The 14,303-nt window shown below is 38.2% G+C and overlaps 2 protein-coding genes across 2 annotated transcripts in view; one reads left to right on the top strand and one right to left on the bottom strand.

The window, feature by feature from the left end:
- nbn (nibrin) overlaps positions 1-4,768 on the top strand; it is a 19,350-nt gene extending 14,582 nt beyond the window's left edge. Inside the window, exons 13-17 of the mRNA XM_088327151.1 lie at positions 1,124-1,213; positions 1,296-1,436; positions 1,505-1,618; positions 1,686-1,735; positions 4,486-4,768. Of these exons, the coding sequence (XP_088183277.1) occupies positions 1,124-1,213; positions 1,296-1,436; positions 1,505-1,618; positions 1,686-1,735; positions 4,486-4,519 (429 nt within the window). The 3' untranslated portion in view covers positions 4,520-4,768. The remainder of the gene's footprint in view (positions 1-1,123; positions 1,214-1,295; positions 1,437-1,504; positions 1,619-1,685; positions 1,736-4,485) is intronic.
- osgin2 (oxidative stress induced growth inhibitor family member 2) lies at positions 4,691-13,549 on the bottom strand. The gene is made up of 6 exons (XM_088327153.1): positions 13,292-13,549; positions 8,825-8,917; positions 7,934-8,070; positions 7,497-7,688; positions 7,331-7,422; positions 4,691-7,261 (listed from the first exon to the last, which is right to left on the bottom strand). Exons 2-6 carry the CDS (start codon positions 8,889-8,891, stop codon positions 6,133-6,135), a joined length of 1,617 nt encoding a protein of 538 aa, XP_088183279.1. The 5' UTR covers positions 8,892-8,917; positions 13,292-13,549; the 3' UTR covers positions 4,691-6,132.
- Positions 13,550-14,303: the final 754 nt, after the last annotated feature.

A 14,303-nucleotide genomic window follows, 5' to 3' on the forward strand; every position in this document is an offset into this window, starting at 1 on the left:
GAGTCAGAGAGAGATGACGAAAAGTCCAATAGAGTTTTGGAAATTTGGAAAGTGAAAGCTCGGTGTGTTTAAAACAATATTCTGTTCTTGATGTGCTCTTAATGTGAACTAAAACAAAGCACATCTTATCCGCCATGTGAAAGATAACATTTTTGGGGGGCTCAATACACTACACTAAGTGGTTAGAATATGACCACTTTTAGTTGGTCTACAAGCAACTACCTACCTTATCTTGGTTTCCTCTATGTTTGTACATGATTCAAATTGAATCGTTTCTCCGGCGCCGTCACGAATGGCAGCCACTCCAGCAGCTCCCGTGTTATTTTCGATTGTTCTCAGCTCAGGGATGCTGCTGGAAAAGTGAATTTCCCTTCGGGGATGAATAAAGTATCTATCTATCTATCTATTTCTTTTTTAAGTTTACATTGTTCATTTATCTTAAGCACAATTTAGTAATTGTATTTATTTTTAGTTTATTTTGTCTTTTATTATCATATCTGATATTGGAGTAGTCCAAAAGTAATCAAACGTAATGAAGTTACATTACTTTATTATTATTGTATTCAGATTACATTGATGATTACATTTTTCAACAGGTAATTAGTAACTGTATCGGATTACATTTTTAAAGTTGTCCCTTCAACCCTGGTCAACAGGTATATTATCACAGTTTCGTGCATTTACATTTACAGCAAATAAAAAAAAGGAAAACCAAAATACATTTTCTTAGTTTTGTGCGCTCGATTAATAATAATAATAATAATAATTTCCTTTGTATTGTCATTCTTTGTAAGAACGAAATGTCGATACACCTGACCCAAGGTGATGGCCCTAGGGAAGAAGCCGTCTCTGAGCCTGTTTGCCTTTGTTTTGAGGACTAAAACACTGCCAGAAAAATACCGGATGAGTGTGATATGTTAATAGTATTTGAAATCGAAAGTCCGAATATCCCAAAAAGATAAGCCCTGAAGCCGGTCAAACAGGCAAGTAGTCGGTTGGCTGTACTTACCAAACGTGCAAAATTATCAAGGGACAAATTAAACACAATCTCACGCCTTAGCCTTTTTAGCGGGTTAAAACACCTTTATACTAATCATTGAATGTTACTGTTTTTTGGTCTCAGAAGTTGGACCAAGGGAATGGAGATGTTTGCACTAAAGACAAACCTGAAGTTCATTTGGAGAGACCTGATGACATCAAACAGGACACCGAAGTAGGTTTTGTGTGCAAAAAGGTGACATTTATCTTTAAGGACAGCAGTTTTTTTTTGTGACTTTTTGTGGTTCGTATTGCAGACAGCCAAGTTTGATCAAGACCTCCCTAACCAGTTGGTTTTAGTTGAATTCAGATCCCTGACAGTGAACGCACTCCCTAAAACCAAACATCATCAGGTGCATGCCAACAGCATGTCAAAGAACTTCAAACGTTTCCGCAAGGTCAGACCGCTGTTATTATTCCAAATTATCCTTCTTCTGTACAAATTTTCGGTTGGCTCATCGTCCAGATGCCGTTGCCGGGGACAGACGAATCTGCCAAGATTATCCGTGGGTCTGACCTGCTGGCTCACAACTGCGCTCTGAACTCCAAACTGGATGATTTGCTGAGAGAAGTTGAAGAAGTTCGATTTATTTTTTGGTCAAAATTAATGGAGCTTCCTTCTTCGTCCTGATCCGTTTTTCTTCCAGGTTGAGCAGCAGAACAGACTAGAGGAGAGTCAAGGCGATGACCTCTTCAGGTGAGGATTGAAAGATCTAAGTTTTTAAAGCAAAACATCTTGTTGGTGCAGCGCAGCGGTTCTCCACTTTCAATTTACGTGATATGATTTAAAATCATTTTTAGCCAAGTAGCCCTAACCACCATTTTTGGTTGTCAATATTGTAATCTGTCGCTAATTCGCATTTCCAGGCAAGTGCCTCTTTTTCTCTCTGCCTCTTTCTCTGTCTCTGTTTCCGGCTCTCTGTGTCTCTGTCGTTCTATGTCCCTCTCTCTATCTCTTCCTTTGTCTCTGTCATTCTATGCCCCCCCCTCTCTCTCCTTGTCTTTCTCTGTCCTTCTCTCTGTCTCTCCTTCTCTCTTGTCCCCTCTTTCTGTGTGTCCGTCTCTTGCTTTCTCTTTCTCTGTCCTCTATCTCTTACTTTCTATATCCCCACTCTCTCTGTTCACCTAATTTGCTCTTTAGATGTCACTTTGTCTATTTCACTCCATCTCATGTTTTCAATGGGTGCAGCTTGGAAAATACACTGACGTTTACATTTTGTGAGCTAATGTTTTTGTTAATCCCACAAGCACATCAGTTGTGGCCTCAATTGAGAGTAAATTGTTCCCTATTTTAAGCCCTGCCTAATAAACTAACATGCTGCAAAAAATGTAAACTTTGGTATTTGAGTTTGAGACCCCTGCTTTATTGAATGCTTACATGAAAAACATAACGGCAAAAAAAAAATGTTTTTTAAAGGGACAAAAACTGAGATTTTTTTTGACATGACAGCAAATGTTTATTTATTTTGTTGGATCTATATAAACAGTCTGAACAAAAAGGGTAATAAACACAAAAGTGGGTACAAAATAGAGCGATCCATTACTTAGACGCATTTGATCTAACTATCAGGGTTGCTTTATGGAACAGCTCATTCAATTTTACTCAAAAAAAGATAAATTTGTAAAGTTGTAATGAATAATAACATCATTTCAAGGTTTAAAAAAAATAAATAAAAGATTGGCTGAAACAAAATTGGTCCTTTTGGGGGCTTTCTTTACAGCCCCAATTCTTTTAGTTATTTTAAACAAACAACCCAATATCTTGGAAACAAAATTACCAATTCATTGTTGTTTAGACCAGTGTTTTTCAAACTTTTTTGAGCCAGGGCATGTTTTTTTACATTGGAAAAAATTTGCGGCACACCACTGACCAAAAATGTTATAAAATGACACAGAACAGTATGTTTAATTAAAATATAATTTATGATGCCCCCAGTTTTTACAGCACAGACACTTGACAATGACATAATATTTGCAGAAAATGATTCATAAATGTTTTTTATTACTTTAAATTTTAAAAATTGACATTGGATAATTTCTCACAGCACCCCTGACAATCTGTCATGGCACACTAGTGTGTCGCGGCACAGTGGTTGAAAATCACTGGTTTGGACAACAAAAATTAGCCAATTTTCGGGGTAGTTTTCTATAAATCAACCCTAGTCAATCTAGGATTTGTTTTGAACCACTCTGACCTAAATGTGTTGTTTTTTTATTTTTTATTCTTGCTTGTTTTCTATTTCCATGTGCATGTTCTTTGTACCTGACTGTCATTAAATTATCATCCAACTCATCTGCCCGCGCACTTTAGTTATAATGATATACAAGTCCAATCAACATAATTAAGGGGAATTATGGGTTCTTTCATGACAACTATCTCCAGGGTAACGGAGCTGATGTAAGCCGGGGTGTTTTCTTTGACAAAGCAGAAAAAAAACTGGAGATTGATTTTGTGTGTGTGCGTGTGAGGCAGAGATGTTTGATCACTGAGTCATACCCAGTCAGTCATGCATAGACGCGCCGCTAAGAAAACAGCCCGATGCATTTCGGTAGCTCCAAATAGGCAAGTGTCCAGACGTGCTTTATAGGACGCCTGTTTGCTTTAACCTATTTAAACACTCGCCGTCATCTTTTACGGCGCTTCGTTCGAGCTGTTTTTTGTTTGTTCGAAATGTGTCTGAGCACACCTAAAGGTGAGCAGCGAGGAATGTTAAAAGCCGATCCCAAGAGAGTCGTGACGTCAACTGTTTGTAGGGTTCGTACGGGTGCTTGAAATCCTTGAAAATGCTGCCATGGTTCTCAACATGTCTGCTTAAAAATGACGCCAACACTGCTCTCTGTTGGCTTTAATTTGCCTATGCATATCTTCCCTCTTCCCTGGCAGCTGGTATTAGTTTGTATGGCATTGTCCTTTTGAAGCCGTCATCGTTTCTTTTAGGTCGTGCCTGAGGGGACATGTGCATGCTACACCTAAACAGAGCACTATGAAATGTGTATTAGTGCAATGATTATGTATCAGTTTTTGACATTTTCTATGCGTCATGCAAAAATTAGGGTTGCAATCAGGGGTAAATTGTAATGGGAAGAACGTCCTGCAGCTAAGAATGTAAGCTACATACTACTGTCATTTTTACCCAACACCTACATGGGGAGAGATTATCTCCAAAATATTTACACAGGTATTGTTCAGACCGATAATTATGTTTGCAATCTACTGAAAAATCCAAAGTTCACGTCTTGATGAATCCACACACAAGATTAAAAATTGCATATGTAAATTGCACATATATTTGTGGCTCTGCAAAATACATGATTCAGACCAGATTTCTTCTTTGAAAGGTACTGGAGAAATTGTAAAATTAGCTTTGAAAGTCCTTTAAAAGTACCGTAATTAAATTCCGCCATTACAAAAGTGTAATAACCCTGTTTTTATTTGTGTGTCTTTAGGTACAACCCAGGCAAATTAAGCAAGAGAAAATGAAGTAGCTTGTTGGACCTTCTGTTCAAGGGTCAGACTGTTTCAAATGGCAATTAACATTTTGTATGGTTACCATTTGTATCCTTTGCATGTTAGTCAGTCACACAAGGTATCGTTCCTCTTATGATATCACCGACCGCAAGAATTGTAAAAGAAATACACCAATCACAAGACTTTCCCGCTGCCAACAGTTGTTTTTATTTGTCAATAATAAAAAATTATGCCATACAAAACATTTCGAATCTAATAGTAGACGGCATGAGAAGTTTTTGTTTTCCTTTTTCTTTTTGTGTAATTTAGACCAAATGATGACAGGTAATGAATATTTGCATATTTTATGTTGCTTAATGGGAAACATAGAGGTTTAGAAATAGCATATGAGGACATTTCTAAAATGCTGGATATTGATTAATTAATAGTTCATTCACAACACCATTTTACAGTAAAAAGCAAGTTTAGGTGTCTTTTAATGAGTCAACTTTCCCCCTCATAGTCAAGCTTAGAAATTTCAGTCCATCCCCTCTTCTGCTCACTAAACTGTTAGGCACTTACATACCTGAATCTGATCAGGTAAGTAGGCATAAACATCTTGTTTTTTTAACAAAACAAGTCCACTCAACAGTCATGACTTGCACAATCTAATGATCCGATTCAAGATTTTTAAACAAGTTCTGGCTGGTGCTCCTGTATTTGCTTTCTTTCTTAGTTGGAACTCATTATTCTACTCAAAACAGCTAGAATCACCAAAGGTAAAAGGTTTACAGCAAGAATTGTATATTTTAATGTGTGACTACAAACATTGGCTAACATATTAAAGTCTCGAAATGACCCGTCATAATAGATAAGCCATTCGTGCATGTAAAATTTTTAAGAGTGTTTTGATGAGGTCAAGGTGTCAATTCAAATCAGATCATGGTCACTTTTCAGCATTCCAGGATTTGCATAAGCTTTAAAATAAATTGTCTAACAACATAGTTCTGTTAGGAATACATTGGTTCGAGTAACTGAAAGCTGAATCCCTTACAAACACAGTTTGGCGCTGAGTCATCAGAATCAGTGCTATAATGTTTTTTTTTTATTCAGCAGGCTGACCGTGCCGAAATAAAGGATCATTATTTTATGCTCATTTAACTTTTAAAACAGCACTTTGTTAGCCTTGAAGTTTGCTGCACTTTTTGTCAGTATTTTAAAACCAAGTTTTGTTGTTGAAAGTGGGACGTGTCAAATAGCTTTACAATGATGTTAAATGCTACAGTGTGGATTGCAAACATCAAATGTCCCATGCACATATTTGTTCTCAACTACTTTGGATATACTGTACTTCCACTTGTGATTTATAGCATATTTTGCCGTTTCTATTCAAATTACTGACAAGTGAAAAAAAGGAAAAAGTAGTTCTTTTGGTTTTAAAGTTCCGAAAACAATGATCATAATGAAAATGTTGGCAACCGTTAGCTTAGATTACCAAAAATTGTGAATGTATGGAAATGAACTGGTGTATGGCTTTAGGCCTTTTTGGTTCCCAAAATTACTTTCCATGAGTGACGACAGGTGCAATAATGACGATTTTGAAATAGCTGCTCTCATCTTATCGCTTTCAAGTTAGGTTATTCCCCTCAGTTGCTGATGAGCTTCCCTTTTTTCTTGAGTCTTTTCTGAAGGCATGAGGCAACGCCTAAAGCGCCACCTTTTAAAAAGCGAACAAAGTTGTCTCCGACCAGCGGGCCCATGGCAAATAGCCCGGGCTCCTTGGTGCACTCGTAGGTGTACGGGTGGATATCGATCGGGTTCTGTTTGCAAGAGATTGGCTTTGTTGGATCTTGACCAAGATATTGGCCTTGGCCTTTCAAGAAAAACAAATTGGGGTTGGTTCCGATTAAGACCAGGGCCATTGAGATCTTAAATGCCTTCAGGTCATTGTTTCCCTGCAGCAAGCACTTCATATCCGACTGTAGGGACACAACACTGTGTCCTGGGAAACTCGTGTAGTCGGGAAAGAGTTCCACGCTGGCATTGCCTGATGCCAGCTGCGGCTTAGGGCACATCTTGGCACAAACTGAAGACGCAATGCTCAATCTCTGAGCCCTGTTTGAAGATGACGGAACCACGTTTGTGTAGATTTGCGAGCACATCATGTTGTAGACTTTGTGGTACTCCGGGTACAATGTCTTTGGTAACTGTTTGAAGATGAGGTCTGAGTCCTCTGTGCTCTTCCGAAAGACATGCAGTACCTTGATGTTCCTGTTGCATGCGCACAGAACTGCGTCTGCGGCGCTTAAACCAGCGCCGACTATTAATATAGGATCAGAGTTTTGATCCAGTTTTTGCAGGCTGATAGCTAAGCCCAGGTCCGAAACGCTGTGAAACACAAAGGGTAAGTCCTCCCCTTCCACATTTAGTCGAACCGGTGAATCTGACGCACCAGTGGCCAGAACTACATTCTCCGCAAAGAGAGAGAAAGGTATGTGAGTGTTGTTTTGGACTTGTTGGTATCCTCTAACTTCCCAGAGAGACCCCAGTCCTCCGTCGCCAAAACTCTCAAGTCCCTCAAAACTCTCCTCATGCCAGCCTTCCACTCTTTCGCCTCCATTTTCCGGGTTCTCCAATTTGTGGCTCCGGCAGAGTCTTTGGACTGATGTTACATAAGTGTTGTCGACAAAATTATTTTGAAGGCCCTTTAGCTTCACATAATTGCAGTAATAGGATGATATCTCCTCAGGAGTGGCTCTGTCATTTGTGACATCCCTTCAAAGGAGAAAGCGCAACAATGGGCAAAGGATCACAAAAATAAATGTACAAATATTCTTTTAGTACCGTTGCTTTACGCTGATCAGTTCCCGGTAGTTGACACCGGGAAGCTCCATCCAGATACCAAGACTTATAGTCAGCATGGAGCCCTCCATCGCCTGAAGTGGACAGAGGAAAATACATCATGAAAATGCTAATGTTTTTTTGGGAACAAAGGCAAGATGGCTCTCACATGCCAGGCTCCCCCAGGAGTTGCTCTCCCTAAGACAAGATGTGGAATGTGTTGCTGCTTCTCCCTCCTCCATTGGAGCACAGGAGGGTACTCATAGCCAAAGTCTGCATTTGGGTGCAGTAACATGTCAAACAGTACGGCCACGGGGTTTCTCGAGCGGCCCTCAAGACCTTCACTCAAATATTCCAGATCCTGCAGGCAAACAGCAGCTTTGAGCATACTTTTTCATTTGTTGTATTCTTCCTTAGAGTGACTAGTCAACCAAATATGCGCCAATGTCCATTGATTTTTTTTTTATTTATAGCAGTAGCTAGACTTCTAGATTTAATTAGTGCTGAATACTTTTGATGTTGAGAATACTTGAGACCCGTAGAGTGGGAGATTATTAAACTCCTCTGTTTCGACTGAAGGACATTTGCCTGCACTCTGTGTTTTACCTGCTCCGTAATGGCAAGGTGTTTTGTCTCCTGCAGTTTTCTGTAAAGTAACGGGTTGGGGTGGACTGTGGTCGGGTCGAGATAGGGTTTGTTGCCACTTAACATGTATGAAAGGCAAATCCCTGAAGGTCCATTGCCTGAACAGAAAACGAGAACAAATGATTGATGGATGTTGGTTACTCAATGATGACATCTGCAAAACCAGGGGTCATGGACATTTTAGACCCGAAGAGTCATAAACGCAAAACCATTTTTTTGAGGGAGAGACACCATATATTTTAAGATTTTTTTTTTTAACAAAACCGCTCTCCAGACAAATGCTAATTATTCAGCGCATTTTATTATATTTCGTGGCGTTAGATTATTTGATTAAATTTATGAAATAATACTAGGCGGGGCCTGTGTCGCATATCATAAATACACCATTTCAAATTTCCCTTCTTTCTGCATTTATTTAACAGTGTGGGGCTATTTTTTGTCCTAAATATGGGTTTCAGAACAAGGTGCAAGCCAAGATATTTTGTAAAAATGTCACAAAAACCTCCAAACGACACCAACGTATTTACCTTCGGTGCAGACGGAAAAAGAGTGGCTTGTTGTCTGACCCTTCGTAGTAAGGATTAATTTGCAATTCACAACCAAAAATGGGTTTATTGGTGTGACACATTGACTCTAAACCGTGGTTAAAATTATGTCATATATACCAGACCGAACAATTTGTGTAATTGTATTGGCGCGACTTTGCATGAAGCAAAATGATCAAAAATGGCGCACGTCCTATTTTATCTCCGAGCCATATGTATTATGAAAGGAGCCATTTATGGATTGCGAACCATAGGTTCCTGATCCCTGTGCTAAACATTAATTGAGGTTTAGTGGCGAGAGTAGCACCTATGATGATGACGGGAACTATTGGTGGGTGCTCTCGAGGTTGAGTGGTTTCTTCCAGAAGAGGCATAGCTGGAGCCTGAGCCAGAGCTGGAACTGTAAAAGAAGCACAAAAGACATCTTTGTTACAGTTTGCCTGCGATACTTTAACGCTCAATCAAGTACCAACTAGCTATCATTACTTCCTCACGGCAATATTGACGTGGTTGCAATATGATGATCTTATCACCCTGTTGTCAAAGCCCCTGTCATCATCTAAAATGCCAACCCTTTTCCATTCTGCCAATGTGTCCACACCCTCTGGCCCATCCTACCCATCATCGCCCAGGGCCAGGCTTCCATCTCTTTAACCCTGGTGGCGCTTCCCAAACAACAGCCAGTTCGAATCAGATTTATATAGGCTGGGCCGTGTTATGAAACATTACTATTGTTTGTACAGTGCAGTAGATGTTTGTGTGTATCAGTGTGTTACACAAATATACTATTGTGTATCCACCGCCCGGGTAAATCCTCCCTGATCACTCCTCCCTGGTAGACTTTAATCTCATCTTGTTTGTTTATGACTTTACCACACTTTAAAACAACTGTAACTGTATAAGAATGTGATCCGGACGCTGGAACACACCCGGTCATTAAACGTCCTTCCGCTCGGACACTTGTCTGCCATAACACACTAATGTCCTCTCCCATGCCACCTGCTGAAAGCAGAGTAGAATAGTGTCCTAGTGGTCTAGTTGAGTCGTATGTGGGCACACTAATAGTGTTGCGTGAGATTTCCAATAAAGTTAAAAAGAAACATTCATTATAAAGTTATTTAGAATTTCTCATTAAAGGGACAGTGTGTAGAATGTATTACCTCCTAGGGTTACTTTAACTTGATTACTTTCAATTACTTTTGGATTACTCCAATACCAAAAATGCTAATAAAAGACAAAAGAAACTAAATATGAATAAAATTATGACTCACAACACGTGGTAAGCTTTCTCTCCTGGCTTTGATCTCCGGCAAAATTAAGATAAAATCTCACAGAAACAAAATGAAATTAAATCCAAACAGCTTGCCAACATCATTTTTGCCGTTCCATGTATTCCGTTACTCCCCAAGCCTGCACAAAATGTAGTCATTTTATTCATACTGAGTTTCTTTTGTCTTTTATTAGCATATTTGGTATTGGAGTAATCCAAAAGTAATTGAAAGTAATCAAGTTAAAGTAACCCTACCCAACCCTGCTAGTGGTACAAAAATAAAATAAAAATACATGAACTAGCATACCATATGTTGATTTTTACTTTTTTCATTTTTTTTACAAAGTGGAGTCTTTACCAAAGGTTGACACCATGTTGGTCTGGCAACTTGCTGCTATGCTGTGCTGTGAAGCAACTCAAATCAAGTTTATTTGTGACGCCCTTAATCACAAAGAGTCTCAAAGGGCTGCACAGACCACAGATTATTGCAAACCACAGACTATTATGAGCACTGGTTTTCTTATTCACATTAGACAATACAGTGGCATCTAGTGGTCAAATATTACACACTGGGGCTTTAAATTATGTTAATATTTCAGGAAAATATATGTATTGTACCTAAAATGAGCATTTTATTCAGAAAGCTTTATTTTTTAAGGTTAATTTCGTTTTTGTATTAAGGATATGAACTTAGTTAGAAGGAGGTTGGCAGTTTCTTGTTCAGTTAATCAGAGTACAAGATTACCCTAAAATCGGTTATGCAGTGAAATGACTGACTTGGGTTTTGTGATCCTGTGTTTAGGTTTATTATTATATGACTACAGGTCACCATCTCATGAGTTATAGTTCGACAGTACCTTTGGGCTATTTTTTTGGGTTTGTATGACTGATCCTGGTTGGCCAACCATTTGACCAATTTTAGGGTAAGGTTGTCTTTGATTACTATTATGTAACTCTGGTTAGCGCATACATGACAACAATTAGGGTTATTCTAATCAAGGTTAAAGTGTATTCAAGATTGGGATACATTTTGACCAGGATAAAAGTGTGACAAATGACTCGTGTGAGGGCTGACTTGAGTCATACAAATCATACAACCAGATTGGGATAAGTGCCCTCATTGTTTTTCCAATTGTATGGTTTATGTTGTTTACAGTGATCTAAAATTGCTCATTTTCTTTGGGACACCATCTGATCTTTGTCAGAATCACACAGATGAAAAAACGGTGTTTGCTTTGACTAAAACTACCCAAAATATATGGGTTTCCATATATGAATGAGGATATCATGCAAACAATGATAGAAAGGGTTGGGATAGGTAACTGGCAGTGGTTCTCAAATACTGGGGTGGGGACATTTGACTTTGGGGAACTATTTATTTATTTTTAACTTTCCTGTAATTTGGTTGTAGAAATACAACATTAATCAAGGTCATTCTGATTCTAAATAAAGTGCAATTACACCTCCTGTACACTAAAGGGGCAGTGACAAATAATAATAATTGCCAAGCACGGGCCTAAAGAAACTCAGAGAGCATTGAAACCGACTTTCACAAATGAGTGGTTTAAAACCGTCTTGCCCACGATAAAAAACACCTGGTTTGTTTACTTTTTCATACCACTGTATTTGTTGTACAGAATGGGCCTGCGGGATCTGTTTACATTTGTTTTTCCTGAATCCCCATAAACACATCTGTTCCGAATCTATTTCTACATGCATGCATGCATGTATATAGCTAGAGACTAAATTCAGAAAATTATATGCAGGAATTTTAGTTTCGTTGATTATTTTCTGCAGTGGAAAACAAAACAATCAATTAAATCAATGTCCCTAAAGAACAATTACCTTTTATTTTCTATAAACGAATCAGCTGCCACAGACTGAAATGGATGCATTTTATAGTTACTCGGTTCGTCGATGAAAAAAAGAAAAGATAGTAAACCATGCCATGCTATTTTTCTAAGATTTAATTGGGTAATTTCTTGTGGCACACTATTTGAAAATTACTTCTAAAACAGGGGTTGGCAACACAACATTTTGAAAGAGCTATAGCAGACCAAAAGAATAACAAATAAGTGATGAGCCTCAAAAATATATGAGCCTTAGAAAAAAACAATTTTTAAATGTATAGAATAGGTGATTGCTTCATAAGGGTTAGCCATTCAATATTTAATACTTATCCTAGAGAAAGCCATCACACAAAGATGCATGCACATATTCTATATTCTTCCCTCACCCATCTTTTTTTTTCATTTTCAAACATTTCTCTAGGGCAGTGTTTCTCAATCTTTTTTGAGCCAAGGCACATTTTTTTAGTCGAAAGAAATCTTGAGGCACACTCTGTCAAAAATTTTAAGATATTAATTCAATTTTATTTAAATTTCAAAGCTTAAATCATCATGTCGCCTAAATTGACAGTGTAACATTTTTATCATCGTTTGTGGTCACCGTGGATCTGGAGGTAATACAGGTTATTTTTTTTGGTAATTCATATTACAGTAATTGGGGATATTACTATATAACCTTTATAAGTTTGACTACATATTTATTTTCTTTTTCTAAAAAAATATATATATATTTATAAAAATAATACTCAAAATGAGAAGAAAGATCTGCTAGTACAATTTGTTTTTTACGACATTAACTTTTTCAGGGTTTTTTTTCCCCAATTATCAATCCATATGAGTACAATTAAAAGCAATATTTTTACACTGCTTAATTATATTATTTCTATTGGAGTACAATCTTGATCAGCTTCATCAAACACAATAAGTTATTAATAACATTTTCCTGTCTAACTCATAATTGATATAAAAAGGGTAAAAGAATAGGAAACTGCTGCCGGGTAGATGAATGTTAAAGGTTTTTGGCTGACCAATGGAATAAAAGGAAATATACTGAACAATTGCATGTTTTTTTTTATGGAAAGATAATATAGGAACATTTTCTGCGGCACACTAGACAAGGTCTCCCTAGGGAGTCACAAGGGCAGTGCTAAAAAGCCACATGCGGCTCTAGGGCTGCAGGTTGACGACCCCCGTTTTAATGCAATAAAATATGCATAAAAATTCTTGCATTTCTGTAACACTGGAGCAATCCACTGAAATGTAGTTATTCATGATTTTGTGTTTAACTCTGTATGTAAAAATATCTTGGAGTACAAACGATTGTGGTGCAAGTATGAGTGTCAATAAATTCAACAAAGATGATAATTTCAGATTCAAATTTAAGTGGCACACGATGTTCAAGTACACTCCACTTGAGAAAAAAATGGGGGGGGGGGGAATTGGAATTTATCCCTAGGTTTCATCTTTGCACATATAACGTATCAGAAGACAAAAATGTTGCATCACACGCTGACGAATTCCCCCCATCCTCCCGCTCTCCATTTGAGTCTACCTCCGTCATGTACTTGGCCAACATCGTTCTGTCATTGAGGTCAAAAGCCCAAACAGGTAGGTTGAAAAAAAAACATGAGTCTTATTCACAGATGGCTTCTCTTACCGCTCGTAGGATGCTGACTCTTCTGTCCCACTGTGTCCTGATCACAACCAAAGGCAAATGTGCGACTGGCTGCCTTATAAATACGCCGATTCTAGTGGGAGGATCTACGCACCCGCCACAGACGGTGCACTTTCAGCGGATCGTTGGAGAAATGACCTTTTTTTTCCTGGCCCTCTTAAAAGATTTGATCCGTGTGTGCTATAAAAATAATGAAAAAGGAGTGTCGTCACTTGCGCATCTCTTACGCCGGCAAGTGTAGGCGCGTTCACGCATTCTATCTGGGCATGCGCGTGCATGACTGTTTGCAGACTCCACGTGGAAGATGGCAAGACCCCTCAACCTTTAACATATCGAGGGACAAAATTAAACGACTGGTCATGGAAATAAGTGAACATTTTACAGGAAAATAAAGATTGCTTTTATAAATCAAACCACATTAGGTGACATTCCTGAGCATCGTAGCAAAATGAGCAGTTTGCGCCCTCAAATGTTACCTGTATTTAGATCAGGATAATGAACATTATTGAAAACTAACTAGATAATATGGTGGTGATTATAATTTTGATTTTTGTTTATTTTTTGGGTGTCAAACAATTATTACGACAATTATTTTAGACTTGGACACAACCGTGCACTCATTGGTTGATAAAATGAACGCTTGTAGCATGTTTTAATAATGTTTTCAGGAAAGTAAAATAAAAAGAAAGAAAGAAAAATGGATTTCTGGCCGTTATTTATCAATGCCTTAATTTTTTAAGTAAAAAAAAAAATTGAGAAGTGTCGCATTGTACTTTGCTAACAGGCTAAGTCACGTGATCATCTGTCACCGTGAAGGTCCGTGGAGAACAGTGATGGGAAATTCCGGCTCTTTTTTGAGGAATGGCTTTTTCAGCTCGGCTCCGAAAGAGTCGGATCCCAAACGGCTCTTTTTGTTGCCTTTTTTCACATACAATACCATACCTGTCAACCTGTACGTTTTTGCCGTACAAAATACGTGTATTGTGCATTTTAA

This window comes from Urocampus carinirostris, chromosome 2, assembly GCF_059441175.1.
Source record: "Urocampus carinirostris isolate Australia breed hairy pipefish chromosome 2, RoL_Ucar_1.0, whole genome shotgun sequence".
In the NCBI taxonomy this organism is placed as follows: domain Eukaryota; kingdom Metazoa; phylum Chordata; class Actinopteri; order Syngnathiformes; family Syngnathidae; genus Urocampus; species Urocampus carinirostris.

What these genes read in the sequence shown, in the direction of transcription:
- osgin2 (XM_088327153.1), bottom strand. Translation starts at nt 8,891, where the DNA reads ATGCCTCTTCTGGAAGAAACCACTCAACCTCGAGAGCACCCACCAATA. An exon ending in AGTTCCCGTCATCATCATAG is followed by an intron (nt 8,071 to 8,824) that starts GTGCTACTCTCG and finishes TTTTCTGTTCAG; the next exon opens with GCAATGGACCTTCAGGGATT. An exon ending in CTGATCAGCGTAAAGCAACG is followed by an intron (nt 7,262 to 7,330) that starts GTACTAAAAGAA and finishes TCTCCTTTGAAG; the next exon opens with GGATGTCACAAATGACAGAG.